The sequence below is a fragment of the Danio rerio genome, chromosome 21 (genome assembly GCF_052040795.2).
Source record: "Danio rerio strain M-AB ecotype USA chromosome 21, GRCz13ab, whole genome shotgun sequence".
Lineage (NCBI taxonomy): Eukaryota > Metazoa > Chordata > Actinopteri > Cypriniformes > Danionidae > Danio > Danio rerio.
In genome coordinates, this window is record NC_141041.1 from 2,039,384 (window position 1) to 2,054,967 (window position 15,584).

The following is a 15,584-nucleotide window of genomic DNA, read 5'->3' on the forward strand; positions in this document are numbered from 1 at the left end:
ATATTTATATTAGACACACATCTGATGCTTGTATTTGCACCAGCTCCACGTACACAACGTCATACATTGGGTGGATTTCGTTTGTTTAGTTTCCGTTATTTGCATTAATTTATTATTTCCTCTGTGTTTGCAGCAGGTTCAACATGCTCCGAGTGTTTTTGTAGTGGTGTGTTCGGTTATTATTGCTCTCCTCATGCAGTGTGTGTTTGTGTGTGTGCAGGTTCAGCTCCAGCAGCACTATGACCGATGGAGATTACGATTATCTGATCAAACTCCTGGCTTTGGGGGACTCCGGGGTCGGCAAGACCACTTTCCTCTACCGATACACAGATAACAAGTTCAACCCCAAATTCATCACCACCGTGGGCATCGACTTCAGGGAAAAGAGAGTGGTGAGTGTGTGTGTGTGTGTGTGTGTGTGTGTGTGTGTGTGTGTGTGTGCCCAGGTGATATTGTGTTGTCTATCCCTTATCGGCTGGTCATGTGAGTGTGTGTGCGCATGTGAGTAAGTGTGTGTGTACTATTAAAGGCTAGATTTATTCACACACTGCTGCCACACAACTGTGTTTAAGCCAGTTATAAAAGTGATTTCTGCATAATAGCTTCCCTAGAAAGACAGAAAGTGTTGTGTTTTCGCCCACTGAAGTAGCCGGTGCTCATCTGGAGAGATCGATAATGAGAAAGAGCAGATTAATCATCTTCATCATCATATAAATGCTTCACTTCAGGAGTTTGGGTGACCGTCTTCAGTCTTTCAGAGACTCTTGAAATGTCACAGATGAACGGAGAGATGAAAGCATCAATCCCAGCATGCATTGCGGCTCACAGATCAATAACGGTCCAGCCGTCCTGTGTTTTCTCTCAGATCCGCTGATTCTGACCATAAAAGTGTTCGTATTTCTGGCTGAGGATGAATTATTCATGGTGTGGCATTAGGCTTGTGATGATGCACAGTCGTGGTTGTATTAGTTGATGCATTTACTAACATGAGCAAACAATAAACAATACATTTATTACAGAATTTGTTCATCTTAGTTAATGTTGGTTAATGGAAATTCAGTTGTTCATTGTTTCTTCAAGCTGTAGCAAGCCAAAATTTGGATTTTAATAATACATTAGTAAATAATAACCCATTCGTAATAAACAATAATAATCATTAATAAATGCTGTAAAATAAAATTATTTACCATTATAATTTTAATTTAAATTTTAACATTAACTAATGAAACTTTATTGTAAAGTGTGACCTATTATTTTTTTATTATTAATATAATATCTTTTTATTTATTAAATATAATAATAGTGATAATAATTAAAATTATAATAATTATTAATATTAGTATTATTGTTTATGTAATAATATATGTATTTATTTTAAATACTATAACAATAATAATAATTATAATAATAATTATTATTGTTGTTATTCATTTAATAATATAATATTTTTCTAAATAATATAATAATAATTATATATATATATATATATATATATATATATATATATATATATATATATATATATATATATATATATATATTTATATATATATATATATATTCATTTAATAATGTAGTATTTATTTATTTATTAATAATATTAATTAAACTATAATTTTTAAATAGTTTTTATTTCATCAATAATAATAATAATTATTATTATTTATTAGTAGATTATTAAATTATAATACTTAAATATATATTTATTATTATTATTATTCATTTAATAATATAATAATTTTTTTATAATTAGTATAATAACAAATATTATTGATAGTAAAATTAATTTAAGAATGTAATATTTAATAATAATAATAATAATTAATTAATTAATTATTATTATTATTATTGTTATTATTTATTAGTTAATAAAGAAAAGATTATTAAATAATAATACTTTAATAAATAATCATAATAATTAGTATTATTATTAATATTTATTTAATATAGTAATATTTATTTTGACTTAATATACTAATAATCATCATATTAATTTTAATTATTATTACTATTATTATTAAATGAATTATTTAATAATATATTATTTATTTATTAAATAACAATATAAATAATAATTATTATTATAATTATTATTGTTGTTGTTGTTCATTTAATAATATACTAATAGAACAAGTAATGTGAAAAGCGCTATGTAAATTTTTTTTTATGGAATATTAATCAATGCACTGTAAGTGATATTTATTTTTTTTTCCGACTTTATTTCTATTAAATAACATCAATAAAGACGAATAAATACTGTAAAAAAGTGATACCTTACTGTTATTATTAAAGGGCACCTATTATGCAAATATCACTTTTATAGAGGGTTTAAGTGAAGTTTAATTATAAGCTAATTTGGAGAGGATCACGTGCGTGCTCTTGTGGGGGCGTGATTGTGACGTAGCTCCTGTGTTGGTGTCCTGGGGAAAATTCTCCTGCACACACCGACAACAGTTCATCAATCTGGGCTTGGTCTGAAGCACCACTGAAAGCCTCCACCATTCAAGTACAGTTTCTGGAGGAGTTTATGAGCTCACAGGGCTGGATGCACCTCTGAAAGGATCTAATGGATTCAGACAAAGCCGGTGGTGAGCTTTGTTGTGGTGTACTCCTTTAAATGATGTGTGTATGATATTAGTCTCTTCTTTTCCTCTAGGTTTATACGACTAACAGCCCCAATGGGACGACGGGGAAAACCTTTAAGGTTCACCTGCAGCTGTGGGACACGGCGGGACAGGAGAGGTGTGTGTGTAATATATTCATATTCAGATTTATTATGGTAATCTGGGATTGGCCAGTCCAGTCACCAGATATAAACATTGTTTAACATTATTAAGATGAAGGAGGAGGCATTAAAGATGAATACACAAACTCTTGATGAGCTCTGGGATCCTGCTGAAGGCTTTCTTCTTCATTCCAGATGACTTTATTAATCAGTGATTTGAGTCATGTCAGAGATGTATGGATGCAGTCCTCCAAGCTCATGATGGAGTCAGACACAATATTCATTCTGTCTCCACTGCAGCAGGACTTTATATTCTATACTGGACATTATTTCTGTTCAGTGATGACACTTTAGTGTGAGCAGAGTCAGAGCGCACTGTCCTCATCAAATCAGTCAACATCAAGACATGATCAGATTTCATTGTGCTCAAATAAGTGTCATCTAGAGGCCTTTGCCTTTCATATAAGAGACTTCTGACACCAAATGATCAACTAGAGGTCAACTTATTATTTGCTGTTCCTAAACCTTGGATAGGAGACAAGATTTTTGTCAGGTAGTGTACTGCTAATAGTGTGTTCATATAAGTAAATACAACTAATATGAACTAATGGACCATTATTTTTAAGTGTTGCCTCTACTTTTCCAATTCTTTATTTCTAAGCAAAGAGTTTTGTTTGTTTTTCAGCCTCACCTGAGCTGATTCTGGTTCTTGTGCATCAACAAGCGTGCAGATCATCATTTATAATGTCAATAAAAGTCTCACTTTAATGTAAAGTGAAGACATGTGCTTATATAATCAGATTAAACCCAACACAAGCTCATACGTACCCCTGTCTACATTTCTGGAGAGCACTTACAGTGTTTCCTCTAGGATTTTTTCCAGCCGTGGCAGCAGGCCTTTTTTTTAACAAAAATGTACCTGTGACGTTATTTCAGTGACAAAGATCGAAAGGTCGAGATCGCATTTTTGTAACAGCCTGCAGCATGTGGTTCTCTTTGCTTTTCGCGCCGAATTCCTCTGCTCATGAACAAAACTTTTTTGCACGCCCCCTCAAATATAAGCCGCTTCAAGAGTGCGCAGATCTTGTGCGCTCTCAAATAATTGCTGCTGACATGTGATTTAGTGCGTTTATTAGGGATGTAACGGTATCAGAATTTCACGGTACGATAACACCTCGGTATGAATGGCACGGTACGGTATTTACTGAATAATTTACAGGAAAAATAAAACTAATAAAAAGGCTCGAAAAAAGTGCCAAAAGTGTTTATTTACCTCAGCACTGAACATATCAATGACAAACAAAGTAGCCATCTATCTGTAAGTTTCCAAACAGAAATGTTTCAATTTTAATAACAAAAAAACTTTTAAACCATATAAAAAAAAAATGAAGTTTCAATTGAGTATTGTTGAAAACTCATCACATTCAACATTTAATCACTCACTCACTTAGATAGAGATGGGTTTTTAAGAAAAATGATCATATAACTATAATCTGGTAAAAGCTGGGGTCTCTGGGCATGTCCCCTGCAACAGAAAACCCCTCTCATTTGGGACTGAAGTTTCTGGGACAGAGAGATCTGATTTAGCCAAGGTTGACAGCAGTGGGTAACGTTGTGCGTTGTCTTTCCACCTCTTGAGAGGACAAGCCATGAGTGAGATAGAGGTCTCTTTGCGGTACAAGTCAATGTCTGCATCAATCTAACAAGTGTGCTGTGTTCTGCAGTCCCCATGACTGTTTTTAGTCGTATTCCCCGACTTATATTTCACCACAGTCTGCCAGTGCCTGCTTACTGTTTTTGTCTTTGTCTGTCACCTTTTCTCCTTTTTCGTATCTTTTTAGAAAGAAACCGAAATGCTTCCACACATCCGATTTAAAACCCGCTTTAGGTTCGATCATTTCCAGCTCTTTTTCTTCCCCGCTACTAGCTGCACACTCCATTTCCGCTGTACTGGATCTGCAGTGACAACAGACCGCAAAGGATGATGGCCACGCCTGGGCTGATGGGAATTGTAGTTCCCGCTACCTCCCGTTCACTTCATTCGCCTGAGCAAACTTTTCTCAGAAATATAGTTTTATTGAGTCATGCGCCTACGGTAATATTGAAAAAAATTACTATTGCGGTATGACGGTATTTACAATATTGTTACATCCCTAGCGTTTCTGTAACGAGTATGTCTCCAATATTTATTGGATTTGCTAGGAATATTTACGAATGTCTCCCTAATAAACCTGCAGAGCAGTATTAATGCGTCCTGAAGTAAAGTGAAACGGCTATACGACATGTTTGCTGGCCTCATGCATCACACGCCTGTCAGCCAGTCAGCATGTAACCTTAAAGGGTTAAACAAATGACGCACAGCACTACTACGGTTACAGAAAAGTTCGTGCTGTTATATTTCACTTACCTTTTAATACGTTTTGGTGCGATTATTACCCACTATTAAAAAATAAAATGTTTAGAATGAGAAGCTGTAATGTAGCCGTGGCGGGATGAATCTTGGCGTGGCGTCCCGCCATGGATGAATGAATGTAGCGGAAACCATGACTTATTAGTTAGCCAGAGGCATATTTGGCTGTATTTTGTGTTTAAAATGAACGCTACGGGACGGTATGACGCCGCCTGCGGCTTCTGTTTGTTTTAGTGCTACCTGCTGACCGCTTACCTCAGTGTGGATTGCTTTTCCACTGTTACCAGTATGCCCAGTGACTTGCCATGTATGGTGGACTTGGGACATGAGGTTGACAGGGTCCAGTCCGACGAAGAACGGTTCCAGAAACCAGCTAAAATTTAATAATTGAATAAACAACAGGCTGAAAATGTAGTGAAATCACACAATGGCTTTTCTTTTCTAGATTGCCTTTGAAAACACTATGGGTTGGGTTTAGAGAAGGGGATGGGTGGGTCTGTCGGTCAGTCATTCAGTTGACAGCAAGTTGGCCTAATCGGCTGAAGTGTACTGTATAGTGCGCCCTCTGATGGATTTACACGAGAAGAGGATGCGCAAAAGTAATTTAAAGGGCCATGAAACCCCCTCGTTTCAGCAGGGTGTTTTCACACCTCTACTTTGGAAAAAGTCAGAAAAGTGGGCGTGTCCAGCTCTGTTTAGGGGGGAGTGTCAGAGGAAGAAAAGAGGCACGGTGTGGGAGTGTCTATTTGGGCGCGCTGAATTTCAGAGTCAAAACACACAACCACAGCGGACAATGTGACTGTGTTTACATGGACATCTGTTGTCGAATTATTTGCCAAATTATTAAATGGTGGACTTTAACTGTCTTTCATTCAGGGAATTCAGTCATGTCCCTCACGACAAACAGGATATTTGATTCGAGGAACTGCTGTAAACGTGTATTTTTCAAACGATGTTTGATACCGCACGGCGAATGAGAGAGAAAAAAACTCTGCATTTCCCGGAAACTTAGATGCACACGGCAGGTAGCGTCAGAAAGCCGCGTGTGTTATTCCGGTCACAAAATCCAACACGAGGTTATAGTTTGGTTGTAACTGTTAGTGCTAACTTGTTTACACTGGTGCAATAGTTTGTTTGATACAAATAAAATACGAACTGAATAAACAAAGAGCACTGGTCGCTCACTTACCAAATCTGTAGAGACAGGACAATCACCAGCAACTAGAGCCGCGTCTTTATTAAGAGGAGACTACAAGCGAATCCGGATCTCAGCGTTTGCAGATGAGAACAGCTCTCAGGTAAACAATAATCCTCCTTAGACACGTAAGTTATTGTTGTCGAGCGTCGCGTACACTGTTAATCCACACGTGACTCCAGCTGCGCTCTCACAGAGAGAAAATGAAAACAAAACTTCACTGCAGCAAACTATAAAAGCAACACTTCACGCTTGTTTTGCCAACACAACGTGGCATCTCTGCCGTCTACACTCTGACAGCAATGAATATTAATGAAGTTGCACAATAGAGCGCGCTGATTGGTTTAAACCAAGCCTTACTCATGCATTAATGCAGCACACTGTAAGATGTAATAAGACACACTCTGGCACAGACGTCCAGTCTGCACGCTGGAATACACGCTATTATGTCATGACCGTGACGCAGCTTCAAAAATTCGTTTCAAACAGGAAGTACAAATTTGCTTGAAATAACGCAAAAACAACCAATTTACACTTTTTAGTGAAATATAGGTGTCCTAATAGTGTTTTTAGCAGTGTGGGACACATATACCACTGTCAACAGCTCAACACATGTGTTTTGGTGTTTCATGACCCTTTAACATCATTCAAAAGCATACACAGCGCCCTCTGGTGGATTTGAAAAAACATAAACTGCGAGCAGACTTACCTTACGTTCACATTTTGCTGTTTTCAAAAATGTAGACAGGGATACATATCCTCAATGAGCCTGGGTTGATTAAACCAGTCTGACTCCTATGGGCTTATTTTAGATTCTCTTTCCTCATGTTTCCCTGCAGGTTCAGGAGTTTGACCACTGCATTCTTCAGGGATGCCATGGGTTTTCTGCTGATGTTTGATCTGACCAGCCAGCAGAGCTTTCTCAACGTCAGGAATTGGATGAGTGAGTCAATAAATAACTTTAAAAAAAAAAAAGAAACAAACAAACAAATAACTAACAAATAAATAACTTTAACCAGCTTTAAGCCATGTCCAAATGTTCACGGGTATTTTTATAAATGGAGTTTTCCGTGTTTTTGTTTTTAAAAAAGATCTCTGTCCACAATGTACAGTTGATGTCAGAATTATTCACCCTCCTGTGAATTTATGCTCCTTCAAATATTTCCCAAGTGATGTTGAACAGATTCAGGAATTTTCACAGTATGTCTGATAAATTTTGTTTTTCTGGAGAAAGTCTTATTTGTTTTATTTCATCTAGAATAAAAGCAGTTTTTAATAGTTTTAAACCCATTTTAGGGTCAATATTATTAGCCCCTTTATGCAATATTAGTTTTGAATTGTCTCCAGAACAAACCACTGTTACACAATGACTTGCCTAATTACCCTAACTTTACCCTAATTACCCTAGTGAAGCCTTTAAATGTCACTTTAAGCTGTATAGAAGTGTCTTGAAGAATATCTAGTCTAATATTATTTACTGTCATCATGACAAAGAGAAAATAATCAGTTATAAGAAATGAGTTATTAAAACTATTATGATTAGAAATCTTGTCTTCGTTAAACAGAAATTGGGGAATAAAATATACAGGAGGGCTAATAATACTGACTTCGGCTGTACATATTTTGTATGCATTTGTATGAACCCAAATCCCAAAGTGTCTATTTTCACTCTCAGATATAATGTGCAGAAGATATTTAGGGAACAGAGTTTGTTTATTATCATGAACCATATCCGACAGTCACATACCGTTATACGAATTATGCCTAGTTCAGGCTGCGTGATTTTAGCCCCGATTTTGGCTCGCCGACAGGTTTTGAGAAATCGCCGACAAATGCCTGAAATCACAGGCAAATCGCTGCTCGTGCACGTGAGTGACAATCACACAGTATGAACGATCAAAGACGCGATCTGAGAGAATCGCCGATGAGTCGCCGATGCCTGTGAGATATTTGGCGTGCTGAATATCTGGAGCTGTTGGCGATTCAAATCATGCCGTGTGAATTGAGTTCTGACTGAAAATAACATCAGCGATCGCCTACAGCCAATGAGAGAGCGGCATTCACTTGTGTGTGCGTGTGTGTACACCTGCTGCAGGCCAGCGGGAGGCTGGGGGAGAAGGTAAAAGCGCTCTTTTTCTGTTTATTTGGACCCACGAAATGGAGGAAAAACTAGTGGAGGTTTGACAGGACTCAGGAGCAACCGTGTCTGTTTGACGTTTCATACAGAAAGAAATTAGTTTATTATCAATGTTGAGGAGAAATGGCTAATTCCCTTTAAACCCAGGTGAGCAAACATGTACATGTTCTACCCCATTAAAGGCTTCTTTCTCATTATGTAGTCAATAACAAAAGATATACGACGTGTTTTTGGCTGTGAGACGTAGTTTGGACGAAGTTGTCAGCGATTCTCCCTACAGTAAAGTCATGCAATGTGAAAGTCCCTGTCACCGAACCATCTTGCAGTGTAAACAAAGCAGCGACGAAACGCCAGCCCAGATAGTCAAGCAGTGTGAAAACATCTGTGACACGACTAGTTTAAAAATCATGCAGTCTGAACTCGGCATTAGACTGATTAGATGATTTACATAGGAAGGATGTCAGCACATGCTTTGAATGACCTTGATTATAGTGTATACGTAATTGCTGGAAGCCAAATCAAAAAACAAAAACAATATTCACTCGCACAGCTCTCCTCATTATATAATCTTTCATAGCTACGGGGCCCCCTGGTGGTCTGGGGGGTCACGCACAATAAACAGCTGAAGTCTGAATGATCTGCCCTCCTGTAAATTTGCTCTTTTTCAAATATTTCCCAAATTAGGTTAAACAGATTCAGGATTTTCTCACAGTATTTCCTCTAACATTTGGAGAAAGTCTTATTTGTTTTATTTGGGCTAGAATAAAAGCAGTTTTTAATTGTTTTAATGCCATTTTAAGGTCAATATTATTAGCCCCCTTAAGCAATATTAGTTTTGGATTGTCTCCAGAACAAACCACTGTTATACAATGACTTGCCTAATTACCCTAACTTTACCCTAATTACCCTAGTGAAGCCTTTACATGTCACTTTAAGCTGTATAGAAGAGTCTTGAAGAATATCTAGTCTAATATTATTTACTGTCATCATGACAAAGAGAAAATAAATCAGTTATGAGAGATGAGTTATTAAAACTATTATGATTAGAAATTTGCTGAACAGATCTGCTGAACAGGCCAGCAGAGAAATTAAAATGGTCGTGCCCAACTGAGTCTGGTTCTCTCTAGGTTTTTTTTCTTCACTACTATCAGGTGAAGTTTTTTTTCCCTCTCCGCTGTCGCCACTGCCTCGCATGGTTCAGGATTGGTAGAGCCACGCATCGATGAATTTGCTCTTCAGTGTTTGAACTCTCAGTAATGATTAAATCACACTGAACTGAGCTAAACTGAACTGAACTTAAACACTAAAAACTGAACTACACTGTTCCAGTTACTATGACCATTTATGTGAAGCTGCTTTGACACAATCTACATTGTTAAAGCGCTATACAAATAAAGCTGAATTGAATTGAATCTGCTCTCCGTTAAACCGAAATTGGGGAAATAAATATTCAGGAGGGCGAATAATTTTGACTTCAACTGTATGTGTATGCATATGTGCGTTTATATGTGTATATGTATGAGAGTGTGTGTGTGTGTGCCTGTGTTTAAGTGCATGTGTGTACAGAATGCGTGTGTATGCACGACTGTGTGTATGTACATGAATTGTGTGTTTATACCTGTGTGTGTGTGTGTGTGCAGGTCAGCTCCAGGCTAATGCGTATTGTGAGAATCCAGATATCGTGCTGGTGGGAAATAAAGCAGATCTGGCCGACCAGAGAGAAGTTCAGGAGAAACAAGCGAAAGAACTCGCGGACAAATACGGGTGAGTGATTATTTATTACCTTCAGAATAAATATTGTAGGAAATACTGCAAACATTTGGCTCTGTTAAACAACTAGCATATACACTCACCGGCAAGTTGCTTGCTGTCACTAATTTCTAATCAGCCAATCACAGGATGGCAGCTCAATGCATTTAGGCATGTAGACATGGTCAAGACGATCTGCTGCAGTTCAAACTGAGCATCAGAATGGGGAAGAAAGGGGATTTAAGTGACTTTGAACGTGGCATGATTGTTGCTGCCAGACGGGCTGCTCTGAGTATTACAGAAACTGCTGATCTACTGGGATTTTCACGCACAACCATCTCTAGGGTTTACAGAGAATGCTCCGACAAAGAGGAAATATCCAGTGAGCGGCAGTTCTGTGGTGCAAATGCCTTGTTGATGCCAGAGGTCAGAGGAGAATGGCCAGACTGGTTCCCGCTGATAGAAAGGCAACAGTAACTCAAATAAGCACTCGTTACAACCGAGCTCTGCAGAAGAGCATCTCTGAACACACAACACGTCCAACCTTGAGGCGGATGGGCTACAGCAGCAGAAGACCACACCGGGTGCCGCTCCTGTCAGCTAAGAACAGGAAACTGAGGCTACAATTCACACAGACTCACCAAAACTGGACAATAGAAGATTGGAGAAACGTTGCTGCTCTGATGAGTCTCCATTTCTGCTGACACATTCGGATGCTCGGCTCACAGTTTGGCCTCAACAACATGAAAGCATGGATCCATCCTGCCTTGTATCAGCGGTTCAGGCTGGTGGTGGTGGTGTAATGATGTGGGGGAGATTTTCTTTGGGTCCATTAGTACCAATTGAGCATCAACGCCACAGCCTACCTGAGTATTGCTGCTGACCATGTCCATCCCTTTATGAGCACAGTGTCTCCATCTTCTGATGGCTACTTCCAGCAGGATAACGCAGCATGTCATAAAGCCTGAATCATCTCAGACTGGTTTCTTGAACATGACGATGAGTTCACTGCACTCAAATGGCCTCCACAGTCACCAGATCTCAATCCAATAGAGCAGCTTTGGGATGTGGTGGAACGGGAGATTGGCATCATGGATGTGCAGCCGACAAATCTGCAGCAACTGTGTGATGCTATCATGTCAATATGGAGCAAAATCTCTGAGGAATATTTCCAGTAGCTTGTTGAATCTACTCCATGAAGGATTAAGGCAGTTCTGAAGGCAAATGTGGTCCAACCCGGTACTAGTAAGTTGTACCTAATAAAGTGGCCAGTGAGTGTATGTGTGTGTGTATTTTAGACCACACTTTACTTCCCACAGTCTTTGTATTCTGAATTTTTTGACTATTCATTTGCCTCTAAATAAAAGTATAAAACGTGTGTGTGTGTGTGTGTGTGTGTGTGTGTGTGTGTGTGTGTGTGTGTGTGTGTGTGTGTGTGTGTGTGTGTGTGTGTTTTCCAAAAGCATCCCGTACTTCGAGACGAGTGCAGCGACGGGCTCTGAGGTGGACAAGGCTGTGGTGACGCTGCTGGATCTGGTGATGAAGCGGATGGAGCAGTGTGTGGAGAAGCCCAGCGCAGACGCAAACACCAGCGACGGCAGCAGCAAACTGAGCGCCGCACCTGCCCAACAGAAGAAGTGTGCATGCTGAAGAACACACACACATGGCCTTCTCTACACACACACACACACACACACACGGAGACAAAGGATCACATTTTTATTGTTCTTTTCAAATATCCAAAGTGGTGTTGGACATTTACACAAACACACACACACACACACACACAAACACACACATTACTGACTACTGACTCGCTGCTTTACTAATACACACACATTTTTACTATTCTTTTCAAACACTTTGGAAATATTCTCACACACACACACACAACACACACACAAATACACACACACACACACACACACATTACTGACGCTGAAGACAAAATTATCTCATTATTATATTATTATGATTATTATTACACATATTTCCGAAGTGATGTTTAATGGCGCAAGGAAAATTTCACAGTATTTCCTATAATATTTTTTCTCGTTTTTTTTTCTTAGTTTGGCATGAAAAAAGCAGTTTTTAATATTATTAAAACAATTTGTAATGTCTATTATAGAGATTTCACAGAACAAGCAGTGGCCACACTTCATTTTAGATCCAAACTGATGCTGTTTACTCATCTTCTAGCTTAATACACCACTAATTAACATCTCCTCATTAGTTAGTAAGCTCTGTAGTATTCAGGTTTAGGTATTAGATAGAATTAGGCATGTAGAAATAGATCATACTTTATAGCTAATAATAGCGTATATGCCGAGCTAATGTTGTTCCTATACTGATGAACTTCCGGTGGCCTGTTATTGTGAGTTTTTTCCATTTTATACGGATCCTTTCACAGCATCGATGTTGTAATGTAATAAAAATACATTCAGTTAAATAAACTTTAGCATTCATTTAGTTGCTCAAGCGTAAAACGAGACAAAAAGCCGTGTACTCGCACACACCCGTCAGAATCGGCAGGCTAGAACAGAAGCTCCATTGAATATACTGGGGTAAAAGAAATGCTCATATTATAAAGACATGGCGGGGGAAATGTAATGTAATGCAGAGCTTCTTGCACAATCTGAGAGCCACTTTATATCGTATATCACTCAGCCAGTGGAGATCGCTGATTTTTAAAGAAAACAGACCTTAAATGCGTTAATTTTTGCATTGAAATACAATTCGCCGGAAGCGCTTAACTCAGGTTACTGACAAATTAAAAGTCCTATTAGCATGCTTCGGCATATACCCTATTATAGTTAATGGGGTGGCACGGTGGCTCAGTGCTTAGCACTGTCACCTCACAACAAGAAGGTTGCTGATTCGAGTCCTGGCTGGTCTAGTTGGCGTTTCTGTGTGGAGTTTGCATGTTCTCCCTGTGTTGGCGTGGGTTTCCTCCGAGTGCTCCGGTTTCCATCACAAACACATGCGCTATAGGGGAATCGATGAAGTGTGTGTGAAAGAGTGTGTATGGGTGTTTCCCAGTACTGGGTTGCACCTGGAAGGCATCAGCTGCGTAAAACATACTGCAATAGTGGCCGGTGTATTCAGGAAACCCAGGCACCCAGAGGAAACACACGCCAACACGGCGAAAACATGCAAACTCCACACAGAAATGCTGACTGACCCAGCCGGGACTCGATCCAGCCACTTTCTTGCTGTGAGGCCACAGTGCTAACTGATGAGACACTGTGCTGCCTTGGACTGTCATCATGGCGAATTAAATCAGTTATTAGTGATGAGTTATTGAAACTATTATGATTAGAAATGTGTTGATTAATGTGATGAACACGTTTAATGGATTCTCTCCGTTAAACAACACTTGGGAAATATTTTTAAAATTATTACAAATTTTATGAATTATTTGACTTCATCTGTACGTGTGTGTGTGTGTGTGTGTGTGTGTGTGTGTGTGTGTGTGTGTGTGTGTGTGTGTGTGTGTGTGTGTGTGTGAGTTGTTGTACTGCCTCCAGATATGCGAGTGAAAACACTCAAATGCTACTAAACTGCACAGAAGATGGAAAGCCTCATCTGCTCACTAAAGCTGTGTTTATTCATTCATTCATTCATTGTCCTTTGGCCTAATCCCTTTATTTATCAAGGTTCTCCACAGCGGACTGAATGTTTTACACAGCGGACGCCCTTCCAGCTGCAACCCAATACTGGAAAACACCCATACACTCTCATTCACACACACTCATACACTACGGACAATTTAGTTCATCAATTCCCCTATAGCGCATGTGTTTGGACTGTGGGGGAAACCGGAGCACCCGGAGGAAACCCACACCAACACGGAGAGAACATGCAAACTCCACACAGTGTGTGTATGGGTGTTTCCCATTACTGGGTTGCAGCTGGAAGGGCATCCGCTGTGTAAAACATATGCTGGAATAGTTGGCGGTTCATTCTGTTGTGGCGACCCCTGATAAATAAGGGAGTAAGCCGAAGGAAAATGAATGTAATTACAATAGACTAAATGTTCACCTACAAAACATCTATTTAAAATTGTAATAATATTTTAAATATATATATATATATATATATATATATATATATATATATATATACAATTTTAAATACATTTTTGCTTCTTTTTTAGCTTTAGTAAATTGGAGTTTGTTTGTTTGTTTGTTTGTTTGTTTGTTTGTTTGTTTGTTTGTTTGTTTGTTTTGGTCAAGCACTCATTTGATATTACAGTGTATTTTTGTTTTTTATTTTTATCTGTATTTTTAATTTTTGAAACCTAAATGTCAGCAAAACCCAAACCGCAAAAGTATCAAAAAAATATATTTTAAAAATTATGCTTATTTGTGTGGGTTTTTTTTTTAAATTGTTGATACATTTGTAGCTTTGATGTTTTTTTTTTTTTTACAATTTATATTGAGGTAAACGCGCTTTTGTTTTTTGTTTTTTAAAGTGTTTTGATTAAAAAAAATAACAAACAAAAATTGCAAACTGCAAATCTCCAAAAGTATATAAATGCATTTTTTTAATCTTCTTTAATAGACTTGTTTATATATTTTAGCATTGTTTGTTTGTTTTTACACTCTTTTACTGTATTTTTCCTGTATTTGTAATGAAATAAGCTCAGCACTGGTGAGCAGATCAGCGTTTCTCCACACACAGTAAAGCAGTGCAGTGTTTAGCGCAGGCCTGTGTGTGTGTGTGTGTGTGTGTGTGTGTGTTTACAGTGTATATTTCTTCGAGCAGAAACACGAGTGTTTTCTCTCACACTACAGATGTGTGTTTTCTGCAGCAGTGAATGTAGGATGCTGAGACTGATGCATGAGCGGCGCTGCTTCAGCCTTCGTTCGTTTGTTGGTTTGTTTGTTTGTTCGTTTGTTTGCTGTGGTTGTCGTGACGCCTGCGTGTGTTGATGAATGTCCTGCATGCGGCCAGCAGTAGCTTTACACGTCTGACACACACTTAACAATCAGTCAGACTGGAGCTCAAACACACACACACACACACACACACACATTATAAGACAATTGGGGAAGTGCATTTCATTTAGTGCTGCACAATAGATTACACAACTATTTTTATTCTGTTTAAAATAATGTGTAATATTCCTATCACAGAGAGGTGCGATACATTACATTTATTCATTCAAAAAAACATTTTATTAAATATTAGATTATTAATATATTAAATTAAATTTATATTTATATAATTTAATTTATATATTTAACTTAATTTACACATTTTTTTGCTAATATTAGGACAAATAAGAAAATTATAACTCTGTAAATATAATAGAAATACATATACACTTACAGATTGCCTTACACTAGTTCAGTTAACTAAACAA

The 15,584-nt window shown here is 37.9% G+C and overlaps 1 protein-coding gene across 2 annotated transcripts in view; it reads left to right on the plus strand.

Moving 5' to 3' along the window:
• The window catches only part of rab27b (RAB27B, member RAS oncogene family), a 64,398-nt gene extending 51,555 nt beyond the window's left edge, over positions 1-12,843 (plus strand). For both annotated transcript variants that reach the window (XM_087300552.1, XM_087300553.1), the window contains 5 exons: positions 221-392; positions 2,657-2,742; positions 7,170-7,273; positions 10,108-10,231; positions 11,680-12,843. In XM_087300552.1, the coding sequence (XP_087156678.1) occupies positions 221-392; positions 2,657-2,742; positions 7,170-7,273; positions 10,108-10,231; positions 11,680-11,866 (673 nt within the window). In that variant the 3' untranslated portion in view covers positions 11,867-12,843. The remainder of the gene's footprint in view (positions 1-220; positions 393-2,656; positions 2,743-7,169; positions 7,274-10,107; positions 10,232-11,679) is intronic.
• The last annotated feature ends 2,741 nt before the right edge of the window (positions 12,844-15,584 follow it).